The 19,611-nt window shown below is 41.6% G+C and overlaps 2 protein-coding genes across 5 annotated transcripts in view; one reads left to right on the forward strand and one right to left on the reverse strand.

Annotated features, from left to right (window-relative positions):
• Positions 1-4,452, reverse strand: part of LOC109042578 (uncharacterized) — a 14,332-nt gene extending 9,880 nt beyond the window's left edge. The window contains exons 1-3 of the mRNA XM_019059403.2: positions 3,967-4,452; positions 1,982-2,092; positions 23-1,321 (exon numbers count right to left, since the gene is read on the reverse strand). Of these exons, the coding sequence (XP_018914948.2) occupies positions 23-1,321; positions 1,982-2,092; positions 3,967-4,020 (1,464 nt within the window). The 5' untranslated portion in view covers positions 4,021-4,452. The remainder of the gene's footprint in view (positions 1-22; positions 1,322-1,981; positions 2,093-3,966) is intronic.
• Positions 4,453-5,045: 593 nt separating this feature from the next.
• The window catches only part of mub (poly(rC)-binding protein mub), a 155,558-nt gene continuing 140,992 nt past the window's right edge, over positions 5,046-19,611 (forward strand). For 3 of the 4 annotated variants that reach the window (XM_019059402.2, XM_019059398.2, XM_019059401.2), the window contains exon 1: positions 5,046-5,184. The gene's annotated coding sequence lies outside the window, so the exon portion shown is untranslated. Of the gene's footprint in view, positions 5,185-5,704; positions 5,724-19,611 lie in introns of those variants that run through there. The other variant, XM_019059399.2, reaches the window with a different exon arrangement.

The following is a 19,611-nucleotide window of genomic DNA, read 5'->3' on the forward strand; positions in this document are numbered from 1 at the left end:
CTTAGAACTTTAAGTTTCTTACATTTTTTGACTTGAACTTCACATGAGAGTATCCAAATGACTGAGTTTCTTTTGGTGCTGTTGAAGAACAATATGATGGGAAACTTGATGATGAATTATTCAATACAGAGGAGTCAATAGTAGTTTGTCTATTTGAGTAGGTTTCATTTACGTCCGTAGCAGTTACAGACCCTAGATGGTTAGTCTCTTTAGACACGGTATCATGGTCCACACATAGAGACAGATCGTCAACGTTAAGAGTATTTGATGGAGCGTTTGTGAAAGAACTGACATTAGGCATGTTACAATCACTTAAAACTGAACTACCCATATTCACATCTGCAGCATGGCTGAATCTAGACTGGCTTGCGACATTTTGAAAAATATTCTCGCCTTTGCTCAAAGGTGTTTCGGTCTGAGATGTTACATCTTCATTGGCAAAGCCTTTCTTGGGCGTATTAATACTATTGACGATTGACAGATTATCTGACTCCGAATGAGAATAGATTCTGGGAAAAGAAGCATTTTCGAAAATGTGGCTCTCTTTATTTGAAAAGTTTAAATTAGTTTCGTTATTTTCCGTGGGGTGTGATGCAGTATCAACTTGAGAGTATAATTTAGCATAATGAATGTTTTTATAGCTTTCATTTCCAAGAGTATTTTGAGAGATATTTCTGAAATTTGACTGAATTTTAGTTTTCAGATAAGTGCTGTGACAGCAGGCATCATTCGTCGGAAAGTTGCTAATTCCTGTATTTTGACTGTTCTTATCACCAGCACGGGACAAGTCTTCATGATCTAATTCAAGATGAACTCTAGGATAAAATATATTTTCAAACGATGGGCTAACACGTCCTGATGAAGGTCTGTCATCAAAAGTACTCCCTGCGCTTGATTCAGAATCTGTATTCAATTCGGAACACAAGGGGAAGTGGGTAGCCCCAGTAATAGCTTTTTCGTTTTTAGGAATGCTGGAGGATGTATTTGGAAGACTGTAAGATGCATTAGGAGTTTCTGAAATACTTTGATCTTGACATCGTTGATTTGAAGCAAACTCCATGCATGTGTTCTCTAGCAATCCATGTTGTGTAGGTTCCTGACATTTCGTGACTGGATCTTGATCATTGGAGTTCCCTATTTTTTCATACAGGGTTTGTCTTGTGGAGTTCAGCATGCAGGAACTATCAGTCTTCAAAGTCTCTTCAGTATAAATACGGCTGGAGTTATAGTTGGAAAAAGGAACTAATTGGTTATTATTCTTCTGGCAACACTGTTTCTTCCATGAAATTTCCCATTCTTCAAACATCTGCAGTAATACATCCTGAAATTGGAGGGAGAAATGCATTAATCAATAGAGATTTGAAAAATAGACGATCAAAGAAAAATACTAAGCTCGAAAAATTCCAGTTTTGGCGATGGGGGGGGGGGGGAAAGCATGCACTAGATGAATTGGACGTATTTCTACCAAACAGACCTATGTGGAAGTGAGAAATATGGGGTGTGCTTGTTAGTTCTCTTTGCGTAAGAGTGAATGAGAATAATAAAGCGCCAGTGACGTCAGCGGCAACGAACGATACGCGTTACGAGGACGAGCTCGTCGACGGTGCGCTTTACTCATGAGCCCTGTCCAAAACGCTCTCTTACCATGCCGTGGCTCATATATCCCTTGGTCAGTTGGCACATAGGTCTGTTTGATAGAATGTAAAATCCCGCTTTTCCAATTCTTCAAAAGGAATCACGCCCACTTTTACATTGTTTCTTGTGCAGCTCTCTAGAGAACACCCCATATTTCTCACCTGCACATAGGTCTGTTTGGTAGAAATACGTCCAATTATTCATCTATTGCCCATGCTCTGAACCTCAAAGAATAAATTGGTTTTAGAAAACTCAACTTTTTACAAACACTGCTGAAAAACTTTAAAGACCTTTTAAGTTTGATTGCTCATTAAAAAAAGAAGCCCTGCTTTTCAAAATAACTCACCTTAAGAGCAGCGATGAAAGGCTGAACCAATATGATGATGCCATTGTCGATTTCCACCTCTTGGAGGCAAAAAGTTAAGATGTATGATTTCAGCATTCTTCCTTCTTTTAACTGGAACAGAGAGAAAAATTGTTATTTTAAAATCAATTCGTAAAAGAATTTATTCAAGATTTATTCATGGAACATAGCTCATTATAATTTTTTAACAGCAGAACACTTCTCTCCTAAAAGAAGAAGCTGCAGACTATCCAAGTTCCTTTTTTGCTCTGCAGTTCTTTCCTGTAACACTTCCTTACAGCCCATGAAGCAGTTTCATCAAATGTGATCCATTATCCGGTCGTTCTCCGGAGCTCGCCGCTCCTTAGGGTATGTTCAAACATATGTCGATGTAAGTATTGTCTATGTCACCACTCATCAGTGGTGCCATCTGGCTGCTCGTGTTAACCTGTTGAGTGGTGCTGATTCAGAGCTAAACAGAGATTGACATCTGTCTCAACATATAATGCGCGACCTCTGCAATGCTGAAGATTCATCTTAAATTATAACTATACCCATGGATGATTTTGCGAATAATTTTAAGAAATCAGTATATCTACACATGCATAAGAGTCGCTTTCATTGTGCTCTCTGGTGCTCTGTGACGCCTAACTGCCACAAAACTCGGTCCTCCCACAACCCGTCGGGGAGTTGGCACTCCCTTATTTCATTTAAAACCCCCTGTCGCCACCCTTTTACTGGGTGTCCCCTTTGTCTCCTCCCAGGAAGCACCCAATCAAGCATCTTTTTCGGCAGCCTCTCTTCCGTCATCCTATTGAAATGACCGTACCAGATAAGCTATTTGGTCATGGCGTCAAACACAATGTCATTTTCGACTTCCAGGATCTGACGCACTCTGTCATTATGGACCAGATCTCTCCTGGAAATTCCTGCTGACCTCCTCCGATCAGCACATCCATCAAAGTAAAAATAGTCTCCTGAGGATAGGGGCAGAGCTCTCTCTCCTTATTAAATGCAACTTGGTCACTAAATGACTCACAGTTTTAAGTTGAAGATAGTATCTCAAGTAGATACTGGACTCAGGAGAATCCTAATTTTCTCGCTCGATTTTAACATTTCAGAAAGGGAGACATTGTCCCAATCCTCACAGGGTTGTTTCCAGTTGAATTGGCTGTTCCCTCTTGGGAATAGAATTTTAGTGATGTGGGGTTGGAGCAGGCTGCATGGCTGTGACGCTAAAAATTTTCTGGAGACTGCACAACCGGGAAGGAAAAGAATAAATCAACGGTGAAACTAACAGACCATGTATCTCATTTGCAGTGTTTAAAAATCTCCGCTCCCATTTTACTTTAATAAAGGAGAACAAATCAATGTCATTTCTTGAAATTTTCACCGAGTTGTCTTCGTACAAAGCAAAGAAAACACAAAGGTTTTCAAGAATTGATGTTGAGCAGTTTTCTATTTAAAAAATTAAGATGACTCGTCAAGCTCAGGTGACGTGGTCGAACTGGCATGCGATATATCGCATCGATTTTGTCAAAAATCTCAGCAGATTTTGAATTAGTAGCAAAAAAAGGAGGATAGCCCCTGCGCATCCAGAATCATTCTAAACCAAAAAATTGGCAAAACTCCGAGAATTAAGAGCAGACTAGTGTTTGGAAAAAAACCTCCCATTCGAGACAGAAATCGATAGCTGAATCGAATGTGAGGTTTTTACCAAACACTTTCCTGCTGTAATATCTCTGAATTTTGCCAATTTTTGGGTTTAGAACGATTCTTTAGGCTCATGCGCAGGAGCTATCGTCCTCTATTTGGCTAAAATGTCAAAATCTACCAAGATTTTTGACCTAAAAGATGCAATATATCGCATGCCAGTTCGACCACGTCTTTTGAGCTTGACGAATCACCTTAGGTAAGACAGGAAGTCTGCAATGTTGCAAAACGAGATACGTGGTCAGGTAGTCTCACTGTCGAAAAATAATACTTACAATAACAAGTAGTCTTTCAATAAGATGAAGAATTTCCTCTATTGAGTTGACCATACTAGTTTCCTGAAAATGTTCCGCCTGGTAGGTATCGACTCAAATATGATTTGTCGTGATACAAAAGTAGATGGATGCGGATGAAGAACAAATAATAAATAATTGGTGTGATATCGCAGCGGAGGATGAGTGTAAAAGATTCTCAACTTTTAAAGATTTAAGAACCTAGTTTAAGGATACAATAAATTGTAAATTAAGTATTAAATTGGCGTAAATACGTATTTAGTAAAACTGTCCATCTTATGGTGATTGCGAGCAATTACATACAGAATTTACGAAAATGTTCTACATTGGTAGAGATTTTCACTATCAAATCATCAGAATTGTAAAAGTCTCGAATTTCTGTCATGCTTTAACACTGATTGAATCACAAAATATTCACTAGGTAACTACTAGGTATTAAGGAAATAGTATTATGTGTGTTATCATTTATCAATTTCAATTTGTTATTATTGTCATGAATGTCATCAAAAGCACAGAGAATGTAGAGCTTGATAACAGGCAGGACCGGTGCCAAGGGAAGGGTGGGGGATTCTCAGACCTAAGATGCGCCTAGCTGTACGGCAACTTAGCTTACTGTAAAGTTTCAGTTGGGCCCGCGAAGTTCAAAAATAGTAGTTTGCCATGTTCCAAAATGCAACGACCATGTTGGATGAGATGTCACTTGAAAATTTTAGTTGGTTATTTTTATAACAAAAACATAATCTCTTGGTCATTTACTTCATTTTTATGTACACCCAATTTTACTACACCTCTGCATCCAATTAGAGTAACTTGATGGGGGGGGGGGGGGTATCCCTATTAGGGTACATCCACTGATAGCTTTTCCTCCCAATTGTACCCTGGAAAAAATATTGTCTTATGCCAGTAATGTGGGTTGAATTCATTTTTTTAAAAAAATATTTCTAAAATAATATAAAATCAAATCACAAGACTGACTATTGAAGGTCAACTTCGTTCTTTGAAACTGAAAAATTTCGCGCCCTACTAACTTTATGACGTCAGTTTTCATCAAGCGCCACCATGTCAAACCTCTGTGCGTCGCTTTATTGTCTTACCCCTCTTACCATTCAGTTATCCTGTGTGGCCAACCCGGTGCTTCTGTATTCTTGTGAATTGAAGTCGCTCCAGCTTCTCAGCTAAATTTCATCGCCTTCCCACACTGTAAGTTAATTTTCATCCCTCCTTTTCTTCCTTAGATCCTAACAAAGTTCTTAATCTGATTAAATTCCATTCCAGCTTTCTTTCAAACCCAAATCCTCACCATCACTCGGGCTCGCAATCACGCCGCTCACGTCCATCAGTGAAGTGTTTTTTCGTCGTGTGTCCGTGTGTTTTCTCTTTCTTCATTCTTTATACCAGCGATTTACAGTTTTCATATCCTAATTCTAAACTACGCATTACTATGAAGAAATATTTCTAATTTATTTGTAAGTGCAGTGGTTCCGCATCTTGTGCTTTCGCGCGAGTGTCGCAAGTTCACCGAAGTGTGCTTGTCTCCATGTTTTCTACGTTTACGTTTACCATGCCGAACGAACGCTAATACGTATTTCGTTTTCATACACTCAAGTCCGATCCTCCTGTGATTATTTTTCTGTTAGTTTAGCTTGTATCATCGCGAATGTTTAGTGTAGGTTAAGTTTCTTTTTCTCTTGGTGAGGAAATTTCATTATCAGCTACATCCATAAATTTGCTTGTCTAAGGTAAATACTGACAAAGAGTCCTATGAAGTTCTTTGTTTTTCATCCCTCCAAGAGCACACATCTTCTGATCCTATGACATGTAACACCAAAGCTTGCCGGCAGACTGATTAATTTTTCTGCTCATATTCATACATCTACTCAGCATTCGTTTTAATGCAAGTAAAGTAGCTTGATATAAATAAGTAGGTATAGGTACATACTGGGTGATTCAGACCACCCGTCCACTATCTCTATCCGGAGAACCACTGAAAATTAAGTTTTGAAACCCAAGCCTGTCACAAGGGTGAGGATACTGGGTCCAAGGCCCGGCCTGGTACCATGGACCCAGTATCCCCACCCTTGTGGCGGGCCTGGCCCTTACAACTCGATTTTCAATGGTTCTCCGAATAGGGATATCCCGGATCACCCGGTATTTTATCTTTCTCCGTAGTATATCACTGAATCTGGGTGCTGTTCATGTACTCCTTCGATTCGTAATTGCACTGAAGCTTGTCAATACTTGCATGCTTTTGCTTTAGAGTGAAGCTCAACCTAAGTCTAGACGTAATTGAAAACATTTGAGTTCTGCCCGGCGGAGGATGTGTTCATTGTTGTTTTCTTCATCATGAAGGTGTATAACAAGAACGAACACCCTGAAAATGCTTGCAAGAATATCCCTATAAATATGTATTACCTCCTGTATCATGCCTGCTGCATTGTGGATCGGCAAAATGGGTTTGGACTGCCTGTCTGCTTCCATATTTCGCTCTTGAACTATGATGTAAACGAGATTAAGACTTTGACATTACGTCATAGCTACTAGTTCTTGTTTCCGTCGGACAGAAATACCAGTTATGTTCATACAAACGATTCATTATGGGTTAAATACACGATTCGTGATCAATATTTCGATATGCTTATCGAAAACCTTTGTTTTATGCCGTCCCAATGTGCCTATTGTTGTGCAAGTTGGTCTCCTGTGGTGTACAGGTTGTAGTGCCCGCTGTATGATCGGGATATCTCGGGTTCCATGCGCGGCCAGACGACTCGAGTTTGATGGTCTCAAACAACGGTCAGGTACCTGGGGCTGGCTTAATTAGGCACTAAGGGAGAGGGGTGCGACTCTATTCGTAAGCATCAGACTATTCCCTTGGGGGTATTGAAGAAGAAAAAATGATGGTGAAACTACAGAAATATGTATCTCAACTTGTAGCACTTCTCTGAGAGTATATTGTAAGCATTTCAAGTCATGATGTTCCTTCTTAAAAATTAAATAGAAGCGGAAACTTCAATGTATGCAACTTTGCAGTTTCTGCGTTGATATTCAACCACAAACAAGGTATAAATTATTCAGACTGTGAACTGTATCATACAAACAGATTTGCCGAAAAAGTGTGGAATATCTAGCAAAATCCTGATTTGAACACAAATCGATGTGAATTAGCCTCTTCTGAACTGGCATTTTAGAGATTCACTTTCATCCGGGACTCGTATGAACATGCATGATTTAGGTACACTTCAGCGAGAATGAGATAGGTATTAATAGAAGTCAAGAGTTTGTACAAACTGCCATTTTTTGACGTGGGTTGAACCTGAATCTTACAATTTGCACAGAGAAATGCATATTTGAAGTGTTTGTCAATTGATGGCTGAGTATTTGATCTGCGCTGGATAGCCTCATTTTTCTTACACATATTGCGGCACATAAAGTAAAATGAAAGCATTCTCTTCTGTAATTTCGCAATTCTTTTAAGGTGATTCGTCAAGCTCAAATGAAGTGGTCGAAGTGGAGTGCGATATATCGCATCGATTAGGTCAAAAATCTCGGTCGATTTTGAATTTTTAGCGAAAAAAAGGACGATAGCCCCTGCGCATGAGCCTAAAGAAGCATTCTAAACCCAAAAATTAACAAAATTCCGAGAAATGAAAGCAGAGTTGTGTTTCGAAAAAAACCTCGCATTCGATTCAGCCATCAATTTCTGTATCGAATGCGAGGTTTTTTTCCAAACACTATTCTGCTTTCATTTCTCGGAATTTTGCTGATTTTTGGGTTTAGAATGATTCCTTAGGCTCATGCGCAGGGGCTATTGTCCTTTTTTTCGCTAAAAATTCAAAACCTGCCGAGATTTTTGACCTAATCGATGCGATATATCGCACTCCACTTCGACCACTTCATTTGAGCTTGACGAATCACCTTAAAAGAATTGCGAAATTACAGAAGAGAATGCTTTCATTTTACTTTATGTGCCGCGATATGTGTAAGAAAAATGAGGCTATCCAGCGCAGATCAAATACTCAGCCGTGCTAAAGAATTTATTTTTTATAAGGAGACCGAACCGACAGCCTGGCTTGAAATCTTCACAGAATATTCTTCATAAAGAGAAGAAAAATCACTGAAACTTTCCAAAAATGACGTTCAGTAGTTTTCCGTGTAGAAAACGAAGTATGACAGGAAGTTTACAACGCTGCAAACAGATACACGCATTTCTGCAGTTTTACCATCGGGAGCTGAAGATCCAGCATAGCATAGGCAATTATCAGAACTACCATTTTGACCCATCTCGCTGCTTCAAGAAAGACCGGATTTTTTTTTTGGCGTTCGGCAATTTGGATGAGGCATGATGATAAAAGGTGAAACCGGGGAAGGGGGGGGGGGGGGGGGCTGTCGCTCTGTCCCGGAAATTAAAAGTTGCCGGGGGCGTGAAACACGGAGTTTGCGTTCAAAGAGGCTCTACATGTAGCGTTTTAGGTGCGCGATTTCACAAAGGCTGGGAGGCTGTAGGAGTAACATTTTGTTAGCCTTTGTCCGGGTCGCGGTGGGCTGAAATTGCCAGATCTTTGAAGTGGCCTAACCGAGCGTGATGAATACGTATATGCGTGGCATAGGTCGTCAGCTAAGCGTCTCGCGTCGACGTTTCCGCGTCGATCCACCACTCCGGGGGACGGAATATCCCTCCTGTACTCGCCTGTCCTCGGCCTTTACTTCATGGCACCGTCTTCACTCTTGGGGAACAGCTGTGCTCTTCACGGCGATCCTCTGAGCAGGGTTCCCGCCGGTCTGAAAAACCGGAAAACTCGGAGAATTTGCCGGGAAAAATCAAGGAATTTCGTGAGAAGCGCCTCAGCACGGAGGGTATAGATTCGATCGACGATGTCGAAAAATGAAAACGTGAACCGATCGACGTGGCTCGGTCAACACCGATTCGACGGTCCAAATTCGAGCGTACCTCGGGTCTGTTACGGGTTTTTCGGTCGGCTCATGGGTTTTGCGATTCGCGAATCAGTTGATGGATTTACGAGTTTTTCGATCGATTCACGGGTTTGTCGGTCGGTTCACGTTTTAACGTTTTGATCGAATCTGCGTCGATTGATTCACGTTTTGATTTTTCGATCGAATCCCCGCCCTTCCCTCGGTACCTATTGAACAGCAGCGTCTTTCTCGTTAGGAAATTTGAATATCTAGAAAAGTACATTCCGCCCGAGGTTATTGACCTGAAAGCAGCGTATTTTCAAGTAGCCAAGTTCGAAGGTCCGGGAATTGGATCATTGCTGACTCAGGGAAAATGAAAAAAAACAAGGAATTTGAATATGCAGACTTTCATCGGGCTGCGTTTACGAGGAAAGGCGCCTTTGGGATACTCCCGAACCAGTGAAAGTTCCCAGGAATACCTGGCTAAGATCTACTTTCACGGGAAACTTAAACAGATTAACCCACATGCACTGCACATACACAAAGAGATCATCAACACTTTACTCAGACACCACGGGAACTTTTCCGGTATTTCGAGGAAACTCTGCCGTTTCCGTTCCTTGAATTTCTCGGGGAACTTTGATCGAAACTTCGTCAGTATCTCAAGGTCATGAAATCAACGTAAACCGGAAATGACGTCTTATCAGTTATTTTCCGATGATGGATTTTTCGTCACCTCATTTTCGGTTCACACTACCCGCGTGACCTTGAAACACCAACGAAAACATTGGTGGTGTGACCAGGGCTAATCAGATCGATTGCCGACTTGAAGTAATAGAGGTGTCGGGAAGCAACCGAAAATTTCGGAAATTTTCATAGCTTTTAACTATACTCATCTCTGAAGAGAGCTTAAAACTGGTGGAACTAACCCACTTGTTTCCTGTATCGAAAAGTTACAAATGTAGGATTGCAACAGTCCGGAGAACCTTGACAAGTCAAGAAATTGCAAAATACCCAGAAATTCAGAGAACAATTTGTCTGCAGGTCAGGAAATTCTCATCCGGAGAGAAAACCACGCTAAAGGGTCGCACTGGTCGGTCAATTATCGATTTATTTGTTTTTGTTGAATTTGGGGAATTTCTTCTCTGTTTTTCTTGATTGTTTTTTCCTTTCATTCGAAAAGTCAAAGTACTGCAAAATAGTTGAGTTACCCCTCTGAAATGACCACGCATTTTCCTCGGAAAGGTAACCGCTTACTCTAAGCAAGTCAGTCGCAAGGATACATAAAAATTCTGACGTTTTGAGAACCTCATCTCGGAGGTCTAGCTTTTTATGACGGCTTTACGCTTCATACTCCGCAGTGCTCCTTCGGATCAAAGTTTCCCGGGAAAGTCAAGTACCTTCATGGGGTGGCTCGTCGAAGTGTGAGTGGATATCCTTTTTGTGCGTATGTGCGCGTGTTTTTCTGCTCAAGTTCTCCAGGAAAGTAGATATTAGCCGGAAATTCCCGGAAAAGTTCCGACTAAATCCCCACTTGCACCCGGCGTGGTGCAAAGCCCACTTTTTCAGCGTAAGGCACGTATTAAAAAATATATATCCGAGTCTCGGATGGGCGAAGAGAAGAAACCGGCAACGCTTCTGGGAAAGGCGATTCGGCGTTAACGATTCCTTTCACACGTTTTTCCGCGCGACAAACCCGGTTATCGCCGCCCGCCAGAGGAAGATGGTGCACGGCACAGGTACCCCCTGCTTCATTCCTCCACCACCCCCTTTGGCCCCTTTGACTGGGAAATAGTTGAATGCTATCCCAGTCTAGAGGGTGGTGAATTTTTTACAAGGCGAAGATGTCAAAAAGGGTCGCTTCACTTGCACTCCTCTGCACACTGGCATAAAGGTCGGTCATAAGAACCGAATGTGCAGTATGAAATATAGACCTTTCGGTTTGTTAAATCGGACCTTTTCTTTCGCTCGGTTCATTTAGAAGCACAATTACTTTAAAATAGACATTTCATGTACATAATATGAGCCATGTATTAAATTATTTTATCCAAGCCATGAAAGATCCAAATCAACAAGGGCTGAATTGGGATGGGAAAAGAGCCTCTTTATGACAAGGCTCTCTCTAACTCTTTCTCTATATGTATGTTCACCACCTGCAGACCCATTGTTGAAAGAGATAGGCAAAGCTATAGACAAAAAATACATAAGGAGTATCATGTAATACTATTGGTTGAAATGGTTGGTTCCTATTGACTAAGGAAGAAAATGATGGACTAACTATAGGGTCTCTCGTGGGTAGCCGTTAGTTAGTCTATTATCTACCGTCTTTGTCCATTGCAACCACCCACTTCCACCAATAGGCTCCCTCCACATCCCTTTTGTCTTTTTTGTCCATAGCTTTGACTATCAATTTCAACAATCAGCTCGCTGATCGGCTCGCAGACGTTGATAGTGACATAGATATTTTATTACTCATAGTACATTGCGGAAGATCAGAGGTGCAGATGGATTGCATTTTGCAAAAAGGAACCACTAGCATTGCAATGATGCTAAGATTGTGCACCTTCATCCTTTGCAATAAAATCGCGGAAATTGTGAAAAACTATGAAATTTAGATGGTAATTTTTGTCTTAAATTTACAGTTTTTAGCGAGTAAAATAGAAACTATTAAGGGATAATCGGGTTTTTCCTCCAAGACAAAAGAAGTTGCACAATCTTAGCAACATTGCAATGCTAGTGGTTCCTTTTTGCAAAATGCAATGCAGATAGTTTTTCAGTGCACGCTTTCGCCTAGAATCCACAAATTTTCCCTCGGCACAGTTTAATTAGACAGTCGGAGTAATTCAGGTAGAAAAATTGCCACGGTCGAGGTAGTACACGAAAACAAATAATCGCGATCGAAGTAACTTTAACAAAGTAACAAGTAACAAAAATTAGCGCAGTCTAAGCGTTAACAAAACTCACAACAAACATTAGCGCAGTTGTAGTTATTTTTACAAAAATCAGGGTGCAAGCAGTAAGTCATACATTTATTATTTCAACCTGAAAGCACTTGCAGAGGTTTCAGCAAGAAGTATGCTTTTCTATCAATATCAATTCCCGAACGCCGCCAATTCAAATTATTGCGGACAATGAAAGGCGTGCGAACGTAGACCCAATGCAGCGCCTTCGACATCGTAGAAATACTTCCAGCACAACACCGTTACGCGTATACTTTCGGATGTGCAAATTGCCTATACTGCACCTGCCGAAGTGGATACTGTATTTTTATGTGTACACCGTCCATCCGCGATCGAGTCTACATCCTGCACGTCTGCAAAGGATACAAATGTCTACAATCCTCAATCAATGGCGGAAACGGAGCCAATGTTGAGATCAGAGCGGGATGCGGAAAAATCTTACGTCCACAGCATCTTGCCACAGAATGGGATGGATGTTGGTCAACACGCGTCCAGTGTTCATTGGCAATGGTTTGGCTGTTATCGCGCCTCTGACGATGAGTCCTAAACCTGATATTGAATCATTCATTCTCTACGGAAAGATAGAAAAGCGAAACTTTTAATTTCGATGACACTGAGCGTTGTGTTTGACAGCCGTCCGTCAGCCGCTCGGAAATTGGCGATGGGCAGAACGTCCACGTCCCGACGTCCCCCTTTCAATTTAAATTGAAACAGATTTCTTGCCTACGCCATGTGCATACGGAATTCTCTCTTGGTAGGAAAACCAACTCAGAGCAACACCAAATCAATTGCAGTTTTCATCCATCCTTTCGATCTCTTTGCGGGGAAAGAAAATACAATGTAATTAAAATGTAAAAACAATTCAAGGTATTTGGAAAAAAAAAAAAAAAAAAAAAAAAAAAAAAAAAAAAAAAAAAAAACAACAACTGAACTTAATAACAAATGTGTGCGCACTGCTCTTCCGTCCAGAGTATGCGGTGAATATCATAATCTCAGACCAAATCTCCAACGGTCCTCATGAGCCTTGTGCTTTCCGAGGTGTTTTCAAATGGATGTAATTGTTTAGTAAATAGAACAGATTTTTGATAATTGATAAAATTTTGATAAAATTAAAATTTGATAAGTCGCAGGCAGGTAGATATTGCCGGTAATTTTCAAGCTGCATGCGTGATAACTCGTTGAATTGCAATAATTCGCATCGCTATTTAGAGAGGGTTCCATTGGTAAAGGGCTTTAAAAGCACGGCCTCGGCTTGAAGCGCCTTCAAATATGGGTGATACTCTTCGCTTTCCCGGGGAGGTAGGTTAGTTGCGTATCTGTACCAAACCCAACGATGACCACTGATTTCACTTCACGTGCTCGCGAGTGTGCCATTGGTAGCATGTATCCACGGCGAAAGAAATCTCTGATCAATTTCTAAACATAGTCATCAGTACCTTCCATTGTTTCTTTACTCCTGAGGTTTTTTAATTGTTTTAGTCAACACAAATCTCTTAAGATTTGACGGCGATTGCCAATTGCACGGGACAAATATATCGATGGTCAAAGTTCGAAACCACGCATCTCCTTCGGGGTGTCTCTAGGACTTTCGCTTCTACTTTATTTTTTCGAGGAAAAACAAGCCAACTTTATGGCCTGAAATTTGTACGGAATATTTTGCTAATATAAAGAAGACAAATCAAGGATGTTTTCAAGAAATTACGTTGACTAGTTTTCCAAAGATTAAATGAAGTATGACAGGAAGTTTGAAACGTCGCAAACGGAGATACGCGGCTTCGCACATCGGTCATTGATATTTATAAAACAACGCTAAAAAGCTTCGTATTGAGCAATAAATAAAAAAAAAACGATAGCGCCGGCTGCGTCTGAATTTTTTTTCGGGTGGACGTATCTGTTTCTGTCTAGAAACTACGGCACACGTCAGTTCACGCGAAATGAGATGCAGTCATCATAGTGCAAATAATTTGGAATCTAACGAGCGATATCGTTCGTACTCACACTTCCACAATCCACACATTTGCCGCACGCCTAGCACGTTCTGAGAACAGAAGCGTTCAGCCACGATAGTCGGCTTAATCTGGAATCATCCTACGTGAATCATATACATATATTATTTTAACGTCCAAAACGTTTAGCGCATGCAGAGAACGACAGCTCGGTCGAGTCATTATTTGGCTCATCGACAAGCGGTCATCCACAATTAGACGCGAATAATTCGATTTACTTGTATCGCCTATCGACGCCAATCCCATTCCTTTAGCCTCAATTATTGGCATGCCATTATTTTACGGTGAATAGTGTGCTTTGCTAAAATGGACCCGTTGTAATTCACTAGAACTAGGACGCCGTCATCGTTGCTTAAGCTTAGTGCTTTCGGGTGACTTTTTAATTGATGCAAGTGCATTCGCCTAATTCGGCCAAGATGTTTGAATTAAGTAATATTCTTTGATCTTCATTTTTCTGTTTTTTCTTTATTCTTAAACTGTACGTCTTTTTATTGAGAATCCCGGAATATCTTCAATCAGTCGCGGTCAAGATGGTATAAAAGTTCATGTTGAAAATTGTAAAATATCTCCAGAAATATCCGTCTATGAAACATAATGACAGATATATTCTTCAGTGTCGATCATCAGCTCACGGTGAAGAATTCTCCAAACGCTGCGCCAATATTTCTTCGAAGCACCATTTCACGAACTTTCACCACTCGCGCTATACCTATGCAAGACAAAAGGATACATACCCAAAGTTGAATGAAAACGTAGAATTTCTTAGGTCTAGTCGTTAGGTGTCTATATAGTGCGGGTTGCATGCTCCGCATCTGATCAAATATCTACTCCGACTTTTGAAGGGGGGGGGGGGGTAGCAATCGGCCCACCCTCTGGGTCACGAGATTTTTCGATAAGTATTTTGCAGTTGATTGCAGTATGGTGCAGTGTTTCGGCGATACTTAAACTTGGCTTCGAAATGGAGGCCCGAACTTGCGGATCTGCATGCAGACCGAAATCCACGAAATTTCGCGTTTTTTCAGTTTTCCATATCAAATTTCATGCTGGACCCTAGACCAAAAAATCTCTTGACCATCTCCCCTTACTTTAAGTCTCAGGTGATTCCAAACAACATGAGTATCTAAAGCTCATTAACCGAGTGTGTTGGGTGCAGCATCGAATCTGATGTGGAACATTAAAAAATCGTGCATTTTCGCGGATTCTGGTCTTCGGACCTATGTTCGGCCGTCCGTCTCGAAGAGAAAAAGTGTGAGAATCACCGAAACACAAACTTGTTTTCACTTGACGCCACGCCACCTTGTTCGTCGTGCCCCACACGGAGAAAAAAACTTCGTGCGAGCGTGGGACCCGAAGTTTAGGTCATATGGATCTCTGAAGTTTTCGGATTGAGCATCTGAACACTCTAGGTCCAGCTGCTGAGGTTCGGATCACATTTCTGAAACTTCAGTTCTTACATCTGAAGTACTTCAGATGTGAGAACCGAAGCTTTTCGGATTTGAGAACCGAAATTTTTCAGATGTGAAAACCGAAGTACTTCAGATGTAAGAAGAACGGAAGTTTCAGATGTGTGATCCAAACCTCAGCAGCTGGACCTAAAGTGTTCAGATGCTCAATCCGAAAACTTCAGAGATCCATATGACCTAAACTTCGGGCCCCACGCAGGAATTTTTTTCTCCCTGCTCAATCCGAAAACTTCAGAGATCTTTTTGACCTAAACTTCGGGTCCCACGCACGAGGTTTTTTTCTCCGTGCACGTTATTAGTCGTGGCTGAGATCCTTGGATCGCGAAATCGGGCATTTTTTTGAGCATTCCGCAAGTTAACATTCCAATTATCGAGTAATTTAATTTCCCCCGACGCATCGATCATCCTCCTCTTGACTCGTGCGGTTCGTCACCGACTCGACGGCGGCGCGGCGGCGGCGGCGGGCCGCTCCTCGGCCGAGTGGCATCCGGTCGCGGGCGCGGGGTAACAGCTTTTCAAAAGCTGTTTTCAATATAAGTTGCGAAGTTGCGCTATTGAAAAGTTGCGAAGCCGCCCCGACTCGATTCCCATCCCCGCGCCGCGCCGAGCCGAGCCGCTCAAACGCAGAATACTTCCCATTCAAACAGTCCCTGGATCCAATTTACGTGATCTCGCATTGTTTCGCTGCCGCCCGCCTGCTCATCCACACCATAGTCGCCACTCAGTCTCAAAAACCCGCTTTTTTCTCCCGTTTAAACCAATGTAAAACATCGAGATTTTACGGCACGATCTGGCAGCGCCGATCTACCGGGAGACGTCGATCCGCGAGACCCGATTTTTAAAACCATTCCGGGCCGTTTTGGAATCGCTCAACTGCCCGCTCGTAACGCGGTGCTGTGTGCGGTTTTTGAATCGGGCTCGCCGCCTTTCACTTCCGATTTATTTCCAACTTGCGCCTAATGAAGCGCGCCCTGCTCCTCGGGTTTGTCGCGGAGTAGACATCTATCTCGCCCGAACAGGCAGATTGAAACGGGAGTGTGTGACTGTGTGAGCTTCGTAAAAAGGGAATAACTTTTTTTTGTTCTCCGGAGGTATCCGGCGAGCATCACTCTGTAAATAACAATGAGGATTCTAAACGGGATGGTGATACTGCGACAGGAGGATTTGTGCGCGCATAACCTATTTTCGCTTTGAGCAACCTGCTGTTTTCCTGATCTGCCGAGCGGAGGAACGTGTACTTCCAGTGGAGAATACCTAATTCCAAGAGTGTGATATTATATTTTTTGTCGTTGACAGTGTTCCAACTTCTTTAATATGAGCGACATGGGGAAAATTTGCCTTTAAATGCACCAAACGCACCAAATCAAGACGGACGCAACATGCCAGGAATTCTTAAAGCAGCGATTCCGTCATTTTTTATCATGAATTTGCGCCCCTCGCAAACTTTCATATTAAGGTTTCCTCAGTCAGGGAATACGGAAAAAATCGGTAAATTTCAGGGAAAGTTTTTAAATCACCTCTATTTGCTTTCCAGAATGGGTTTGAGATTTCGAACAGAAAATTTTGCCTGAAAGCTATTTACAGTGTACGCTTTCGCCAAGAATCCACAAATTTTCCCTTGGCATACAGTTTAATTAGACAGCTGGAGTAATTCAGGTAGAAAAATTGCCACGGTCGAGGTAATACACGAAAACGATTAATCGCGATCGAAGTAACTTTAACAAAGTGACAAGTAACAAAAATTAGCGCAGTCTAAGCGTTAACTAAACCCACAACAAACATTAGCGCAGTTGAAGTTATTTTTACAAACATCAGGGTGCAAGCAGTAAGTCATACCTACATTTATTCTTTCAATCTGAAAGCACTTGCAGAGGTTCCAGCAAAAAAAAAATGCTTTTCTATCAATATCAATTCCCTAACGTCGTCAATTCAAATTATTGCGGACAATTAAAGGCGTGCGAACGTGGACCCAATGCAGCGCCTTCGACATCGTAGAAATACTTCAAGCACAACACCGTTACGCGTATACTTTCCGATGTGATGTGCAAATTGCCTATATTGCGCCTGCCGAAGTGGATACTGTATTTTAATGTGTACACCGTCCATCCCCGATCGAGTCTACATCCTGCACGTCTTTAAAGGATACAAATGTCTACAACCCTCAATCAATGACGGAAACGGAGCCAACGTTGAGATCAGAACGGGACGCGGAAAAATCTTACGTCCGCAGCATCTTGCCACAGAATGGGATGGACGTTGGTCAACACGCGTTCAGTGTTCATTGGCATCGACAATGGACCACTAGACAAGGTACGAATTTAAGCATTCCGATACATCCTTCTTAACCAAAATTTCACGTAGAACACGATTCGCGCAACGAAAATGACTGAAACCAACTCTTATTGAAGATATTAACGTTTTTATTTTACATCAGTCACGAGGAATTTGAACTGCCCGCTGACAAGAAACTCAAAGGTCTACGTGAGTCAAATCGCGCGCTACAACGGTTTCAACAAGCTTCTCAGTCGAGTAATGTTCATTTCCCACCATGTATTATTTAAACCGTAAGCAATTTGCTATAGCTGAGCCAAAGTGTCAAGATTGAGGTTGCCAGATTTGTATATCGTAAAGACTGTCATGATAACGTTTAGCGCGCGATGTGAATCACGTAGAGCATTGAGTTCTCATGAGCGGGTGGTTTGAATTCACGCATCAAGAAACACTAAATATCTTCGTAAGGAGTTAATTTCGGTAATTTTCGTTGTGCGCATCGTGTTCTACGTGAAATTTTGGTTAAGAAACATGTATCAGAATGCTAAAATTCGTATCTTGTCTAGTGGGCCATGGTTTGGCTGTCATCGCGCCTCTGACGATGAGTCCTAAACTTGATATAGAATCATTCATTCATTTTTTATCATGAAGTTGCGCCCCTCGCAAAATTTCATATTAAGGTTACCTCAGTCAGGGAATACGGAAAAAATCGGGAAATTTCAGGGAAAATGACAAATGTCAGGGAAAATTTTGAAATCACCTTTATTTGCTATCTAGAATGCGGGTTTGAAATTTCGAACAGCAAATTTTGCCCGAGAGCTATTTTCAATTATGTCTTCTTAACCATCATATTTAATGTCAGGGAATTTCACCAAAATGTGCGAGGAAAATCAGGAAACTGTCCGGAAATTTCATTTTCTAAATTCCGTGTCAACCCTGACATATGCGCCATGTTAAGGCATAGCGCAGTTTTATATTGAAGGCGAAATCGACAGAATGAGAGATACGCAGTAAGGAGAGTTATCGACGTACGCTTGCTGAGCAAACGCTTATCGACTTATGCTTACTGAGCAAATACAGCCCAGCCAAACTATTGCATGCGACTATTCATGCTCCTATGCCGCTCCAATTGCCGTCACGCTTATTCAAGGCGAACTCGACAGAATGAAAGATACGCAGGAAGGAGAGTTATCGACGCATGCTTCCCGAGAAAAAGTAGCCTGGCAAAACTACTGCATGCGACTATTCGTGCTCCCAAGGAGCTCAAATTGCCGCCACGCTCATTGAAGGCGAATCCGACAGAATGAGACATAAGCAGTATTTAAGTAAAGTTATCGACGTATGCTTCTTGTTGAAATTGTGCAACGGTAGCAAAACTTATACGCACATGAAGATACTACCTGAAATTTTTATAATATCTTACCTAATTCTCTGAAAGGTATAGGGAAGCAATTCCTTAGATTCCCAGTGTGGTGAGTTGCTTAGTCAATGTTTCTAAAGACATTTAGCGTCACAGGCTATTAACGTCTTTACAAAGAATTTGGACAATGGGTGTATATACAAAAATTTGAAGGGCATTTCTTTCTACACTCATGTATACTCCGCAGCAGTTCATTGCGTCTTGTCCTATGAAAAATCGCAATGTTTATATACAATACTCCTCTTAATATTGCCGGAGCCATGTAGATATTAAGACAATATCAATGCCATATTGTTTGCAGAGTGTGGAAGGACCTTTTGTCATCAGGACAACCGCATCTGTCATCTCGTGAAGAATATTAAATACGCGAAAATGTATTTCTTTACGTCCGCTGCCCTACCTCCTTGTTCGTCAGTCACGTGATTTTCGTTGCCTCTGATAGGTTAGGTACGTTCTTTTGGAATCTTGCGCGAAAATCAAGACGGCTGAGCGTTTCAGAAAACCTGAACTGAAGGCATTTTCTCGAGAGCACGACGAAGACAACGACGACGCGGCGCACGGTGGATCGAGTCAATTAGAGAGGTCGGACATGATATTCG

The sequence above is a fragment of the Bemisia tabaci genome, chromosome 4 (genome assembly GCF_918797505.1).
Source record: "Bemisia tabaci chromosome 4, PGI_BMITA_v3".
Lineage (NCBI taxonomy): Eukaryota > Metazoa > Arthropoda > Insecta > Hemiptera > Aleyrodidae > Bemisia > Bemisia tabaci.